This window comes from Exophiala xenobiotica (assembly GCF_000835505.1).
Source record: "Exophiala xenobiotica strain CBS 118157 unplaced genomic scaffold supercont1.6, whole genome shotgun sequence".
Lineage (NCBI taxonomy): Eukaryota > Fungi > Ascomycota > Eurotiomycetes > Chaetothyriales > Herpotrichiellaceae > Exophiala > Exophiala xenobiotica.
In genome coordinates, this window is record NW_013562489.1 from 1,473,647 (window position 1) to 1,488,187 (window position 14,541).

Here is a 14,541-nt window from a genome sequence, read left to right on the forward strand (position 1 = left end):
TTAACGCCCTAAGAGGGCTAGGGTAATATAAAACTCTACACCAAAAATTTAGCCCTTACGGCGACCTAAAATTACGAAGTAAGTTAATCCTATTAACTAAATACGAGGTATAGTATAAATATAATATTTTATATATATACAATATTATAAAATAAGAAAGTTATAACTTTACTTTCGTTATAGAGGAAGAGAATATTAATAATAAATAGAAAGAGATCTATATACTACTATATACTATTAAGGAAGTATACTAATATATAGCGATAATATTTACTAGGTACTAAATAGCCGAAAGATTTATCTACGATATACCCTATATAATACCTTACCTTCTATATCTAGCACTAGATAAATAACCTAGGGAATAACGAGATATTGTACTTTAGAGATATTACGCTTATAAAGATAAGGCGCTATAGCTATATATACATTATATATAGGAAAACGGATTACAACGAATACTTAACTTTCTCTACACTAAAGGGACGGTAGACTTTATTAAGGAAATATTTATAAAGTATATAGTTATTAAATACAATATATTATTCATTACTATTTCTATAAGATTTTAGTAAGGATAAGGTATTAGACTATATTTTAAGCTATTCGATGACTCTTAGATATATTCTATTATTATAACTCTTACGTTATATATATCGAAAAAATGCCTAGATAAAGAAAATATATACTTACACAATATCTAAGGGATACTAATGTAGAAATAGAATATACAATACCTTATATTAGAAGTCGACGAAGAACTACTAGCTTACTAATATAAAGAATAGAATAATAAAGATTTATACGATACGGATAAAAGAATACTAATAATGATAGAACTAAAGATTATATTAAGCGAAGAGATAGAACTATATAAATTTATAATTATCAAATTAACTAGAGTATCACTAACTATAATTACTTAATATTGGAAAGTATAACCCTATATTAATTAAAAATACGAGATTATTAACTAATAATATTTATATATTATATTCGACCCTAATATCGAACCAAAGAAATATATACGAAAGGTTACGTTGCGATATTGTTAAGATCTTAACTACGAAGAAGCCCTAAACCTATATTTTCACTATATAGATAGAGAGTGTTAAGATTACGATATACTAGAGACGATTATACGAAGTATCTATAGAAAACTTAATTCGATAATATATAATATTGTAACGCTAATAGTAAAAAACAAGTAGAAATAAGGAATAAGAGGCTATCCTTATTCCCTAATAAGCCTCGAGAATTGTATATAATTTATTAACTAAGATTACTAGCCTACTTTATTATAAAAGGGAAGGTATAAGATATATCTATCTATATTATAATTAACTATAGTATATAAGAAAACTATATATCACTACAACTAAAGATAATATTAAAAAAATATTGTAAAGAAAAAACTTATCTATACTAACTAAATATAGTAGATAGTACCTCTATAGAGTATAGCGGGGGATAGATACGAGACGAAGTACGAGACGTTTAACTTACGATCTTAAGACACGAGGAGATCGTAAGCTTCGACTTTGTACCTATTAAGTATAACTTAATTTTAGGATTGAAATAGCTTTAAGAATATAATCTAAGGATAGATTGGAAATATCGAAATTTTACGTTTCTCAATTATAGTTATAGAAATAGGACGGAGGACCGATTATCTACCGTAGTATACTATATCTAGGTAGTGTATATACGACCTCGAAGAAGGATACTTATAGGAATAAGTGTATAAGCTATACCTAAGGAATACTAAGAATTCGTCGAGTTATTTAAAGAACGGGAAGATTTAGCTACCTTATCTAAATATAAGCTATAGGATTATAAAATACTACTCGAAGAGAGAAAAGTATCGAAGTATAACGGGTAGCTTCGACAACTATCTAAGAAAGAAGAAGACTTTCTTAAAGACTATATTAAGAAATACGAAAAGAAAGGCTTTATCTAACTATTAAAGTCTTCTATAGTATATAGGGTACTATTTACTCTAAAGAAGAATAGAGGACTTCGAGTATATATTGATTACTAATTATTTAATACGATTACTAGAAAGAATTAATATCTATTACTATAAATTAATAAGCTATAGAATCGACTCCTTAAATTAAAATACTTTATTACTATCGATATATAGAACGTCTACTATTAAGTACAAATAAAGGAAGGCGAAGAATAGAAGACTATCTTTAAAACTCGATTTAGATTATACGAATATTTGGTTATATCTTTCGGACTAATTAATGTATCGATATCCTTTTAGGAATTAATTAACGATATAATTCGAGAATATCTAGACGATTTTATAATCGTCTATCTTAATAATATACTTATTTTCTCGAGGATATATAAGGAATATATAGAATATATATAAAAGGTTCTAAAATAACTCTAAGAGAGAGATCTATTAATTAAACTTAGTAAGTATAAGTTTTATTAATAACGGATACGTTTCTTAGGATACATTATCTTCGAAAACTAAATAGAAGTGGATCTTAATAAGATTCGACTAATTAAAGACTAGCTAGAACTAACTAGCGTTATAGAAGTATAGGCTTTCGTAGGATTGCTTAACTATTATCGAAAGTTTATAAGGGACTTTTCGAAGATTACCGCGCTATTAATAAACCTTATTAAGAAGGATATTAGATTTAAATTTAGATAGGAATATAAGAATATATTCTAAATACTAAAAAAGACTATAATAAGCGCGCTAATACTAATAGTATATAACTCGAAATACGAATGTATACTAGAAACGGATGTATCTAACGGAGTTATCGAAGCTTACCTTACGTAAAAATAGCTCGATAGAAAACTAAAGACGATTATATACTTTTTAAGAAAGATAACTAAACCGGAACTTAACTATAATATATACGATAAAGAATTACTTACTATTATTGAAACAATAAAATAGTGGAGAGTATACCTTAAAAGAGTAAAGTACCCTATATAGGTCTACACTAACTATAAGAATCTACTCTACTAGATAACAACAAAACAACTTAATAAGAGATAAGTCCGATAGATAGAGACACTAGCTCTATATAACTTTAGGATACACTATATTAGAGGAAAAGAAAATACTATAGCTAATACACTTAGCCGTCGACTAGATTATATAAAAAATATTAAACTAGAATTAATAGCTATACTTAAGGAAAGAAATAACGCCTTAATATATACTACGCTCGAGATTACTACTCTCGCGGTTATAGATATTAAGTTAATAGAACAATAGAAATAAGAGATTATTAAATTAAGATATAATAATAAGCTAGTAGGTCACCTAGGGATCGAGAAGACAATCGAACTAGTTATAAGAGACTTTACTTAGAAAGGACTATAAAAGGATATAATAGAGTATATTAAAAACTACGATATATACTATAAAGCTAAATATATAAGATATAAACTATATAGACTACTTTAGATACTAGAAATCACTAGTAAAGTATAGTCGACCGTTATACTCGACTTTATTATTAAGCTACTAAAGTCTAAAGAGTCCCTTATAGATATAGAATTTGATAGTATCTTAGTTATAAACGATACTCTAACCAAGTATATACACTTCGTACTATATAAGGAAGTATCTATAGTAGAAGAACTAGTATATATATTCTATAAAACTATTATTGTATAATATAAAATACTAAAAGAAATATACTTAGATTAAGATAAACTATTTACTTTATAATTTTAGTAATTACTTATAGATTTAACGGGAATATATTAAAAACTATTAATAGTATACTACTTATAGTTAGATAGATAAATAAAAAGAATTAACTAAACATTAGAACAATATCTACAATATTACGTTAATTTTTAATAGAATAATTAGGTAGAGCTATTATTTATTGTATAGTTTGCTTTCAACAATAGTACATTAATTACGGGAATATCACTATTCTATACGAATTACGGGAGACACCTAAATATTGATAATAACCTAAGAGGATTTAAACCAATTATAGAGAAAGCGTAGATATTAGTTAATAGACTTAAAGAACTATATAGAATACTACAAAAATAGTTAAAGAAAATCGTAGAAAAAATAATAAAATAAGTTAATAAGAGAAGGTTTAAGGGATTAGACCTTCGAGAGAGAGACCTAGTCTATATTATTAAAAAAAATATAAAAATATAACGACTATTAGATAAACTTAATTATACTAAGATTGAACCCTACAAAATTAAAAAGAAACTTAGATTAATAATATTTAAATTGGAACTATCTAGGGAAATAAATATTTACTCGATATTCTATAAATTACTCTTTAAGAAAGTACCACTAAACGCTAAACTCGAACTAGTACTAATATATAAAGAAACCTAGGAACTACTATATAATATTAAGAGGATAGTAGACTTCTAAACTAAAGGACGACGAAGGTACTACCTAATTAAGTAGTTAGGGTATAAAGAAGAAAAAAATACTTAAGAACTCGAGGAAAACCTTACCTAAGGACTTATAAAGAAGTACTACCAATAGAATCTAATAGGGAAGACTAGTTAACGTCCGAAGACTTCGGCTATACGTTAGGATTGGTAAAGACTACTTCCGTGTCTTCGGGCTAGTTCTCTAGAACTTTTAACGCTATTATTTTACGACGAAATATTCTATAAGATTTGTCCTCTAGTTTAAATAGATCCTCGTTAAATTTCTCATTACCCTCTTTAAGTAAGAAGATCTCTTAATCTAGGGATAATATAGTCTACTAGGCCTCGATAAGGGTACTATAGACTAATACTCGCTTTTCGCGGAGATAGTTAATCTCTCGGCGCTTAGCGCGAGACTTTAGCCACAATCGCTTCTTTTATTTAACTATCTTATAGAATTTCTTTAGAGAGAAGGAACCGTTATAATCTATATTCTTTTTTAAATAATAGGAATACTTAATCGATAGCTTCTTCGAGAAGTAATATAGTTTACCTAAGTTAGTGTAGTTCGAATAGACGACTATTACGATAGATTGCTCGAACTCGATAGCTAGGGTAAGGTTAAGGCGGCGTTAGGTAGAAGACTACTTTAGATGTCTATAATAGGGACGCGATATAGTTAGCTATAAGAAAGGAAGAGAGTTAGGATATACGGAATAAGGGATAGCTTACGTTTATATACGTTGAGGATAACGATAGATTCTAAGGAGGGGAAAGTATTACGAATTAGCCTACGACTAAGAAGAGGCCGTAACGCCTTGCTACGTAGGACGGGGAGAGGAAAGAGTGCCGAAGAGATAGCCTCGTCCCGGGTAAGGCTAGGTTACGTGATACTGATCTATTGATCTAGTGCTTTATCGGCCCTAGGAGTAGAGTAAGTAGAGTAATAAATTATATAGATTATACGACTATATATACGAGGTCGTTTTATAGCTTTACTACGTAGTTAACTTCGTTTACGATTATACTTATACGTTTTAGATATCGATCAGCTTCGCTCTAGTATAGCGACTTGCTCATATACTCGTACTCTTACAGATATACACTCTATACTTCCTACTTGCCAAGGAACCCTTGTCTCGTGACACCTTATCGTGGAGCGATTCATAACAAAGCACTGCGAACACACCCAGACCACGCCTGGAAGCCGCTAACGCAAATCCAACAGCCCTTCGCAGTATAACTTTCCGCATGCCCTGGCAGCAGACGTCCTCCCCTGGTAAGCCGACAAACACAACCAATAATCGTCGCTGGTGTACATACTGAGTATTCTTTCCCTTCATAGGCCAGGATTGCGAGAACGCGCTGTGCTCTGCCAGAGCTTGACGCAAACAAACAAGTTCTGGACGGAGGTCATCTACTACTTCCGGTTTTGCTGGCCCTACACCATCCATGAGATCGTAAGCCTCAGTCCAGATACTGGGCTGTACGAGTTTTCGGGCATGTACAACCACTACCTGTATGAGATCCGAATGTGGAAGATGGACATGAGGTTCTTTGAGAGCTTCCCCGAGACATACGACGACATCATCCCCGCCCTGGAGATTGAACGCCCAATGCAACCGGCCAGCGTTGATGCCCCATTGAAGTGCTGGAGTGCCAAACCCTGGCCTCGACCTCTGCCTTTGCCCGAAGACCTCAACGAGAAGGAAGAGAATGCAACGGAGCTCGACCAGTTCTTTTCAGCGTCGGAAATCTGTGACTGGGAAGCGGTACCGCAATTGGCTGTTTCCTGACACTTCCATCGAGGTCGGGTGAGCCTTTGCTTTTGAAAGATATGACGATCACGACGATCTACAGTTGTGGTGCCACCAACACTAGTAATACTGGGTGCGATGGCGCTTGACCTATGTACTGTAAGTTGACAAAAGCAATGCCAGGCTTTTCGCGAATACTGTGCTACAACAGGACTGCCTAAATCTACAGCCCCACGAGATTACCTGCCACCGAGCGATCATTCTAATCTGCGATGACTTGTGATCCTCGAGTCTTCTCTTCCACCCATCCGCCGACGACCGACGTTCAATGACAGCTGTCACATCAAGGATTGAATCGATTAGACTTCGCTCCAGACGGCTGTCAACCCATTCCGTCCAAAGACTGTGATTGCAACTCATCAAACAAGACTTGCTTGTGGAAAAGCTTAGCTGTCGCAATCTGGTTGTATCAACACTCTCTTGTGACATCTGTCCCGCCATCGAGGATGAAGATGATGATTCTTCCCCGTGTGTACCATGTGGCTGACTGTCTACTTTCCCGCACAGACATACAACACAGGGACAAGATTAACAAGCACATCAAGCTCCCCGATTAAGCTTCTTGAGTAAGCTTGAGGAGCTTGACAAGTCTGCCAAATGCAGGCAGGCCTGGAAATTCCTTCTGGCCAAATACTTGCAAGCCAATCTTAAGGCTCGCGAAGGTGCTTGCACAGGCCCACGATGTAGGGATGTTGGTGTCTCCTCGAGATATTATAAAGCCTCGAAAGGTACACCCAGCTTGCTCTTCGATCTCACAAAGCGCTCAAACCCGACTCTCCAACTCACCCTAGTCATTCCTTTACCTTTTCCCATCGCCACGATCTTAGACGGAACCGATTCTTCATACTGACTTTGGTATTCCATTCAATTCCACCAACTCCTTCCCCTCCAAAAACAAGTCAAAATGAAGTATCTAGTTGCTGCCGCCTCTCTTGCCCTGGCTTCGGCCGTATCTGCTGCCCCAAGCTGGGCCGACTGGGTCTCTTCCTCGTCTTCCTCTTCCTCTTCGGACACGGTCACCTGCCCGGACGTCGTCTGCCCGACCGATAGCTGCCTCCAACAGTCCGACGCCGAGGACATTGTCAGCAAGTTCATCACCATCATCCAACACAAGGACATCGACGTGGCCAACGCGACTGCCCAGGCCTTGCTTGCCGATAGCTTCTTTGAGAAGAGTGACTCGATCGACATCCTTGCAGGAATTCCGGTCTGTTGCACCACCCACCCAATGATTGAAAATCCTGCCTGTAACTGCATGGGAGAGAACAATTTGACTGACAGAGAGAAATTCTTCCAGCTCGGCACCGACAGTTTCTCCAGCAAGGCGGCCTACATCGCTGGCGTCCTCAGCGAAGATGGCCCGACCAACGTCACCACCATCCAGGTCATGCCCGCTGGCTGCAACAACGTTCTTTGGTACTGGATGATGTATGTCGGACTCAACCAGCTCCCCGTGCGTGGCATGAACCTCATGCAAGTCAACGACGACAAGCAACTTCTGGGCCAGTTCCTCGAATTCAGCAGCGTTGCCTGGGGTATTGACACTGGTACGTGTACTAGTACCATTCCTTATCTGTCCTTAAAGAAAAGCATTGGCACTAATCAACCCTTGCTACAGGCTACTCCTGCAGCGCTCCTGGCGGCCAGCCGCTTCCTCTCGTCTAAGATTGAGAGAGTGAATTGGAGCTTTCTTGAAACCGATGGGTTTAGATGATAGGGTGGCGTTACTTATTCTGGAGCAACTGGTGGGCTTTGGGCGTTGGCATTTTCTTTGGCTCACCAGGTCTAGGCGCGGCGTCACGGATGAGGACGATTCGATGTGCAACGACACATTCATGGGGGGAGATATACTTTGTTCTTCTGATGGTTGCCCTGCCACGGGCTCGAGGGTACTTAACGTACTTTGTGACCGACGAAATGCTCAGATGCATGCTTCGATCAATAATTGTCTCGCTTCTCGAGTCTCGGGTCTTGTTTGTCGGATATCGAACTGGCTGCGACTTGCATTGCCGGGGGTATTCCCGGGACCCACGCTTTTTCACCCACCCTCCACAACATCCCAGGTCTTGAACCAGGCGGAAAAGACCCATGAGCCAGGGCTAGTCTCGCCGGGGTCGTCGACTACTCCATGCCGGCTGTTCAAGCTGTTCGCCCACGTCCCCCGTACCCCAGGCGTTTTCTCAGTCCAATCTCCTGATTGGATCGACTGGGCAGTGGCCTTGTCATTGACTCGGTGGCACCACCTTGGTCAAATGTAGTCTTCGGAAGATGGGCTCGGCTAGCAGTACTCGTAGTGGTTATAAGATCGCCATGATCTTTTTGCATTTCAACCACCACTATTCAGAGGCCAGAAGATACCCTATCGAATAGCATTTCTTTGGACCAGCATCGTCAAATACTAGTACCCAAAACATGGGAGAAGCACCCCGGTCCTGGATGGACTCACGTTGTATCGATGACTACCGGCCGCTGCGTGTGATTGTCGTGGGCGCTGGCATCTCGGGCATCCTGGCATCGATTCGTCTCCCTCAAAGGATACCAAATCTGTCACTCCAGATATACGAAAAGAACTCAGACATTGGGGGTACATGGTTTGAGAACAAGTACGTACTTCTCCCGGAATTCTCAACATGGCAACCCTCCCTGAAGCATTTGAGCCTCAAGTACTGACTATTTATTCCAGATATCCAGGCTGCGCGTGCGGTATGTACGGACAGTTTGCGTTTCCAGGCTTGTTCGTTTCCTTCCTACTGACTCAAAGAAAAACGCAGACATTCCCGCTCACACATACCAAGCGACATTTGAGCCAAACCACGAATGGTCGCAATTCTATGCAAGCTCCAAAGAAATCCACCAGTACTGGAAGAAAGTGGTGGCCAAGTACAATTGCATGAGACATATCAAACTCAACCATCAAATTGTGAAGGCCGACTGGAATGATCGACAGGGCAAGTGGCACGTACAGGTCAAGAACACTCAGGATGGCAGCGTGCTGGAAGACTCCTGCGACGTACTGGTCTCGGCGACTGGTGCTCTGAACGATTGGAAATGGCCTCAAATCCCCGGCCTTCTAGACTTCAAGGGCAAGTTGTTGCATAGCGCCAGCTGGGATGAGACTTTTGACTGGACCGTAAGTCGGAAGGCAGAATCAGCACCATCGAACACTTCGGCTGATGTTTGAGACAGGGCAAAAGACTCGCTGTCATTGGAAACGGCTCCAGTGGCATACAAATCGTGCCGGCAGTGCTACCCAAGTCCGCCCACATCGACCACTACATCCGGGGAAGGACATGGCTTTCACCAACGTTTGCCAGAGAGAAAGTCGACTTGATGGGCAAAGGCTTGGATAACTGTGAGTACTAGTACTTCCCTGCGGTCGCGGACGTGTCGTCGCAAGCATTGCTGACAGGGTGATCAAACCAGTTTCGTTCTCGCCTGAAGACATCAAGCGATTCCAGACCGACCCGGATTTTTACGAAAAGTTCAGGAAGGACATCGAGCTCGAACTCCAGACCGTCCACGCCGTAACGATGAGGGGCACGCCTGAACAATTGGGGGCCGTGGAAGTGTTCACGGAAAACATGAAGAGAAGATTGGCGGGCAAGCCAGCTCTTGTGGATACTCTGATGCCCTCGTTTCCCCCAGTCTGTCGGCGCTTGACTCCAGGACCTGGCTACCTTGAGGCGCTCACAGACCCAAAGGTGGACGTGATCACGACGGGAATCCAAGCAGTCGACGCCGAGGGCATCATCACGACAGACGGTCAACATCATCCCGTCGACGCCATCATCTGCGCGACGGGCTTCGACACGACATTTTGCCCTCGCTTCCCTATCACGGGGAAAGGTGGCGCCAGCCTGGCCGACAAGTGGAAGGACGTGCCCTCGACGTACCTGTCACTCGCCACGGACGAGTTTCCGAACTACTTCATCTCTCTGGGTCCGAACTCGGCGCTGGGGTCGGGCAATCTGCTGCTCCTGATCGAGAAGGCGATCGACTACATGACGTTCTGCCTGGCAAAACTGCAGAGGGACAACATCCGAAGCATGGCGCCACGGGCCGAGGCCGTCGAAGCATTCGTCAAGTACTGCGATGAATACTTCCAGACCACCGTGTTCACCCTGGACTGCCGGAGTTGGTACAAAGGTGGCACGTCCGACGGGAGGGTCAGCGCCCTCTGGCCGGGGTCGTCGCTGCATGCCATGAAAGCCCTGGCCCATCCGAGATGGGAGGATTTTGTTTACGAGTACGAGAACGACAATCCTGGCGCGTGGATCGGGAATGGCTGGACGGTCGACGAGAGGGATAAGAAGGTCAAGGTGGATTATCTGAACAGGGATCGAATCGACTTTCCTCCATGTTCGCTGTGATGTGATTGATGGGGCATTGATTTGATTACTCGCATCATTCTCGTAGTCATCGGACAGGCGTTTCTGGAGCATCTTGGACCGGCGGTGGAGAGGCTCACTAGGCGGTGGGATGGAGATGTTAGATTTGCAATACCCAGGTGTGTCGTATGCAGGCTGACGACGAGGAACATCTTGTATATACTACTCGTGGTAGCTGCGGCAAATACCATTGTAGTTCTCAGCATGGCATTGCCCCAGAGTGATCATGGATGGTTGCCCAGTCCATTCTGTTCCCTAGGCATGCTGGGCGTACCCCGCAAGGACTGCCCACAGACTCCCATCTTCTCTCGAGCTTCTCTCTTGTCTCCCACGGTATCCCTACACCGAGCGAGCGGTGGGCGAGTAAGAAGGCCAGTACGAAGTACGGGGCGAATACTAACCAGTAAATTGGTTAGCGGCGGACCCCCAAACTCCGCATTCTGGCCACCCTCGGAAGTACTACTTAGTGGCTCGGTGGGTGCTTAGTATTTGGTGCTGGGCACCGTGTGGGCACCTCTGGGGCTAGCGAGGCTCGTCTTCAACCCACCATCAACATCTTGCCTCTTCTTATCTCTCCCTCCAACCCCACAGCACCCTCTCGCCGTCGCCGTCGCCGTCGCCGTCAGCATCGCCGGCCGCCATGGACGAGTTCCACGATCTCATCCGAACCCAACAGCTCCTTTCGGCGGCTTGTGTGAAGCAGTCGAACAGCCCTCCCGCAGCGTCAGCGGTGTCTTCCGAAAAGAAGCACCGTTGCACGATTTGCGGACAGGGGTTCCATCGCGCCGAACACCTGAAGCGCCATCAAACGCGACGTGAGCTGGCCCGTCTCTCCTGCTGTTTCTCGAGTGTTGTCTACGTAGTAGTATAGCTGACAAACGGTGCCGTCCGTCGCAGATACCGGGGCCAAACCGTTCTCATGCACGTTCTGTGGGCGGGATTTTTCGCGCAAGTACGAAATTTCTTATTCTTTTTTTTTTAAAAAAAAATCATCTCTACGGTCAAATTGCCCACGGGGATGCGAAAAGATGGTACAGCACTCGTGCTAAAACGGCAACCAGAGATCGTTTGCAGACCCATTACAACAGCTGTCAATGGCGGGGAGATCGCGAACCGCCCAGCTCGGTGCCCAAAGGTCGGCGACCGCATGCTTGTATGACAGTAAGTCACGATGCTCCTTGCATTTCCTCCCCAGGCGACACCATGCCCTCTCCAGAAAACGCCGAGGCAGGACTGACATGGTATTTTAACTAACGTTGACTTAGTGCGTCTCGTCCAAGATCCGGTGCGATGGAGGAAACCCTTGCGCGCAATGCAAGAAGAAACAAGTGGCTTGTCGCCAGAAGCCTTCGACCACCGACGATTCAGCAGGTTAGTAATTCCGACGCTGACCTGCCCGTATTCTCGGCGGCCACTCTCCTATGTAGGGGAAGTGTGCATGACTAATCTGAGTCTCTCGCTCCAAGCAGGCGAGAAATTAGACCCTTCAGACGATAGGGTGTCCATCAAAGCCTTGTTGAACGGTGGAGTTGATACATTCACCAAAACATACAATCTTCCACCGAGTGACGACAGAATCCAGAGCCTCCAATTCCACCACGAGCATGACGAATCAGGAGAAACAAGCGAGGCCAATGACCCCCGGTTGGGCGACCCCAGCCCGGACTCGATTGATTATTCCGGCATGTTTGGATCCTTTACCGACATGGACGAGCAGTATCTCAACTTCTGGAACGGCCCTTTTGGTCTGATGCCCTCGCCGAACTACGCCGACATGCAGCTCGATTTTTACGATCCCTCTATCGTGTCGGCAGAGGTCCGGTATGGCCCAACTCCATCGGATGCTGCGTCCAATCCTCCGGACCAAGCTCAGTATATCTCTTCTGTCAACATGGCCATCTACAACAAACTCTGGTGTCTGGCATTGGACGACAAAGCCCGTCAGGAACTCACGTCGTGTCTGAACTTCCTCCTGACTCCAGAGAAGATCCCGAAATTCATAACCATGTACTTCCGGAACTGGCACCTGAATTGTCCCATGCTTCACAAGCCGTCGTTTGACCCGTCCAAGGTACCAACCTCGTTGGTCATTGGCGTCGTCTTTGTAGGAGCAATGTATTCAAAGGACCAGTCGGAGAGACTTGCGGCCAAGAAGCTGGTCGACATAGCCGAACTGACGGTCTTTGACTCGGAAATATTCTCGTTCGAGTCTGAAATCATCAGATTCATTCAAGACTCATCTCCGGCACCGCCTGATCCGGGCGATGGTATTGCAGATCCCGAGTGGTATCGGTTTCAGGAGCTGCAGGCAGGATTCTTGATGGTCATCGCACAGTATTGGGCAGGGTCCCGAATCCCGAAGCGTCGTGCTTTGGAATCCAGGCTCGGCGAGGTGATAAAGGTGTTTAAATCCTGGCCTACATTCTCGCTCGCTTCGGTGTCTGACACAATATTATACAGGTTCTTCGGAAATACCAATACCATCATGCACGCCATCAACCTTCAGATCGAATATCGGAGACAGCATGGCTGCAGAAGGAGTCTCGAATCCGGTACGGCGAAACTTCAGAGAGTATAAGTACCGCTGACTGAATCATTTAGGACAATTGCCAGCATTGCGTTGCTCGACTGTGCGGGACGAATCTACTCCAACTTCCCATGCCGCATGGCCCCAGCCGAATTTGATACCGACCTACCTTGCAAAGAATCCATCTTCAGCTCCCGGCATCCTTTCATGCAGGATGAATTGATTTTTGCTCCCCGACTGACAATCTCTCAAGCCTTTGGTCAGCTCTTCGAGGGCAAGGCGAGGACGTCATCAGCTGGCTTGTCTTCGTCAATGGCTTTGGTGAATTCCAACTTTGCAGAAACCCCTCCGCAACTAGGAGACAAGGATAACAGCTGCGATCTCACCCCATTCGACCTGTTTATCCTGATCCATTGTACGTGTTGGCTGTTCTGGCGTATGTCTATTGGCCAAGCTGACGCCTGTGATAGTTCTTTACACGTATATCCATTCTTGCATCATGACAATATCACACGATCTACCTTCGACGGTTTCGAGTCGACCGGCCATGGCATCCAAATCCAGTCCGATATTCCAAGATCTGAAGACCGCGCTGGAACGATGGCGGCAGCTGTGGCAAGCCGTCCGCTCACAAGCCACACACGAGTCTTTGAAGTCTGCTGGCATGTACCGAAATTCGTTTCATTTCTGGATGATTTGCCAGTTGATTCTGAGCAAGGAGGAGGCTATTGATGTCATTACTGGCATGGAAGTCAATTGCGACGATGCCTTGACGAAACTCAAGGTCTTGTTTCAAAATGAGAACGAGTGAAGCAGCAAATGGGAACGGATGGATGGCGTGCCCTCTCTCAGGACTCCGATATCTCCAGATTGTGGGAGGCTCTCGCAAGACCCGCTCCTCGACCGCAACACCTCGGCACAGATTTGGGCTTCTTGAGATTTTCAGGCACCAGGAATTTCAGTGTCTTGTCAAAAACATGGTTGTGGCGATTGGATGACAGCGTCAGTCTCTCAGAGGCCCGTCATGACTTACATAATGATGTTATGCACCGCCACTCGGTGTGGAAAACTTCCTCCCACATCAACGATTTCACCTATCCCATGAAGTGAAGGTGTCACGGTATAGTAAGCGAGCCAAGAGTAAACATGATAAGAGTGTCGACGTTTCTACGTCCGTGATGCAGGATTCACAGTGAAATCCAAATGATCACGATGGAATGAAAGTAAGAGGACAGTGTCTTCGAATTGTGGCTGCACGTGGTTCATGGTCGGTTGATTGGTTGGTTGAATGACTCTTGGCAAAGGTGTGGCGAGTGATGTCAGGGTGACCTCATCGAAGAACCCCTCCACGCACGTGACCATCTAGGCACCATTCATTCTTCCCATGTACTTACCTTACCTACTCGTGTCT

At 43.3% G+C, this 14,541-nt stretch overlaps 4 protein-coding genes across 5 annotated transcripts; all 4 read left to right on the plus strand.

The window, feature by feature from the left end:
• Window positions 1-5,649: 5,649 nt before the first annotated feature.
• Window positions 5,650-6,194, plus strand: PV05_09849 (uncharacterized protein; the record flags this gene model as incomplete). The annotated part of the gene is made up of 2 exons (XM_013456227.1): window positions 5,650-5,677; window positions 5,749-6,194. 2 exons carry the CDS (start codon window positions 5,650-5,652, stop codon window positions 6,192-6,194), a joined length of 474 nt encoding a protein of 157 aa, XP_013311681.1.
• Window positions 6,195-7,119: 925 nt separating this feature from the next.
• On the plus strand, window positions 7,120-7,880 carry PV05_09850 (uncharacterized protein; the record flags this gene model as incomplete). The annotated part of the gene is made up of 2 exons (XM_013456228.1): window positions 7,120-7,762; window positions 7,834-7,880. 2 exons carry the CDS (start codon window positions 7,120-7,122, stop codon window positions 7,878-7,880), a joined length of 690 nt encoding a protein of 229 aa, XP_013311682.1.
• Window positions 7,881-8,627: 747 nt separating this feature from the next.
• Window positions 8,628-10,806, plus strand: PV05_09851 (uncharacterized protein; the record flags this gene model as incomplete). The annotated part of the gene is made up of 5 exons (XM_013456229.1): window positions 8,628-8,818; window positions 8,899-8,918; window positions 8,987-9,345; window positions 9,402-9,567; window positions 9,639-10,806. The coding sequence occupies 5 exons, from the start codon at window positions 8,628-8,630 to the stop codon at window positions 10,583-10,585; spliced, it is 1,683 nt and encodes a 560-aa protein (XP_013311683.1). The 3' UTR covers window positions 10,586-10,806.
• Window positions 10,807-11,189: 383 nt separating this feature from the next.
• On the plus strand, window positions 11,190-14,324 carry PV05_09852. Of its 2 annotated transcripts, XM_013456231.1 has the most exons (8): window positions 11,190-11,418; window positions 11,501-11,555; window positions 11,665-11,764; window positions 11,869-11,974; window positions 12,073-13,004; window positions 13,064-13,155; window positions 13,205-13,545; window positions 13,601-14,324. In XM_013456231.1, exons 1-8 carry the CDS (start codon window positions 11,244-11,246, stop codon window positions 13,939-13,941), a joined length of 2,142 nt encoding a protein of 713 aa, XP_013311685.1. In that variant the 5' UTR covers window positions 11,190-11,243; the 3' UTR covers window positions 13,942-14,324. The 2 variants fall into 2 exon arrangements, with proteins under 2 accessions (XP_013311685.1, XP_013311684.1); XM_013456230.1 differs by lacking the exons at window positions 11,190-11,418; window positions 11,501-11,555; window positions 11,665-11,764; window positions 11,869-11,974 and having other exon boundaries at window positions 12,038-13,004.
• Window positions 14,325-14,541: the final 217 nt, after the last annotated feature.

Excerpts from the sequence above, each read along its gene's own strand:
- PV05_09852 (XM_013456231.1), top strand. The coding sequence starts at position 11,244 with ATGGACGAGTTCCACGATCTCATCCGAACCCAACAGCTCCTTTCGGCG. Across the intron at positions 11,419-11,500 it reads GAAGCGCCATCAAACGCGAC|ATACCGGGGCCAAACCGTTC; the intron begins GTGAGCTGGCCC and ends CGTCCGTCGCAG. Across the intron at positions 11,556-11,664 it reads GGGCGGGATTTTTCGCGCAA|AGATCGTTTGCAGACCCATT; the intron begins GTACGAAATTTC and ends AACGGCAACCAG.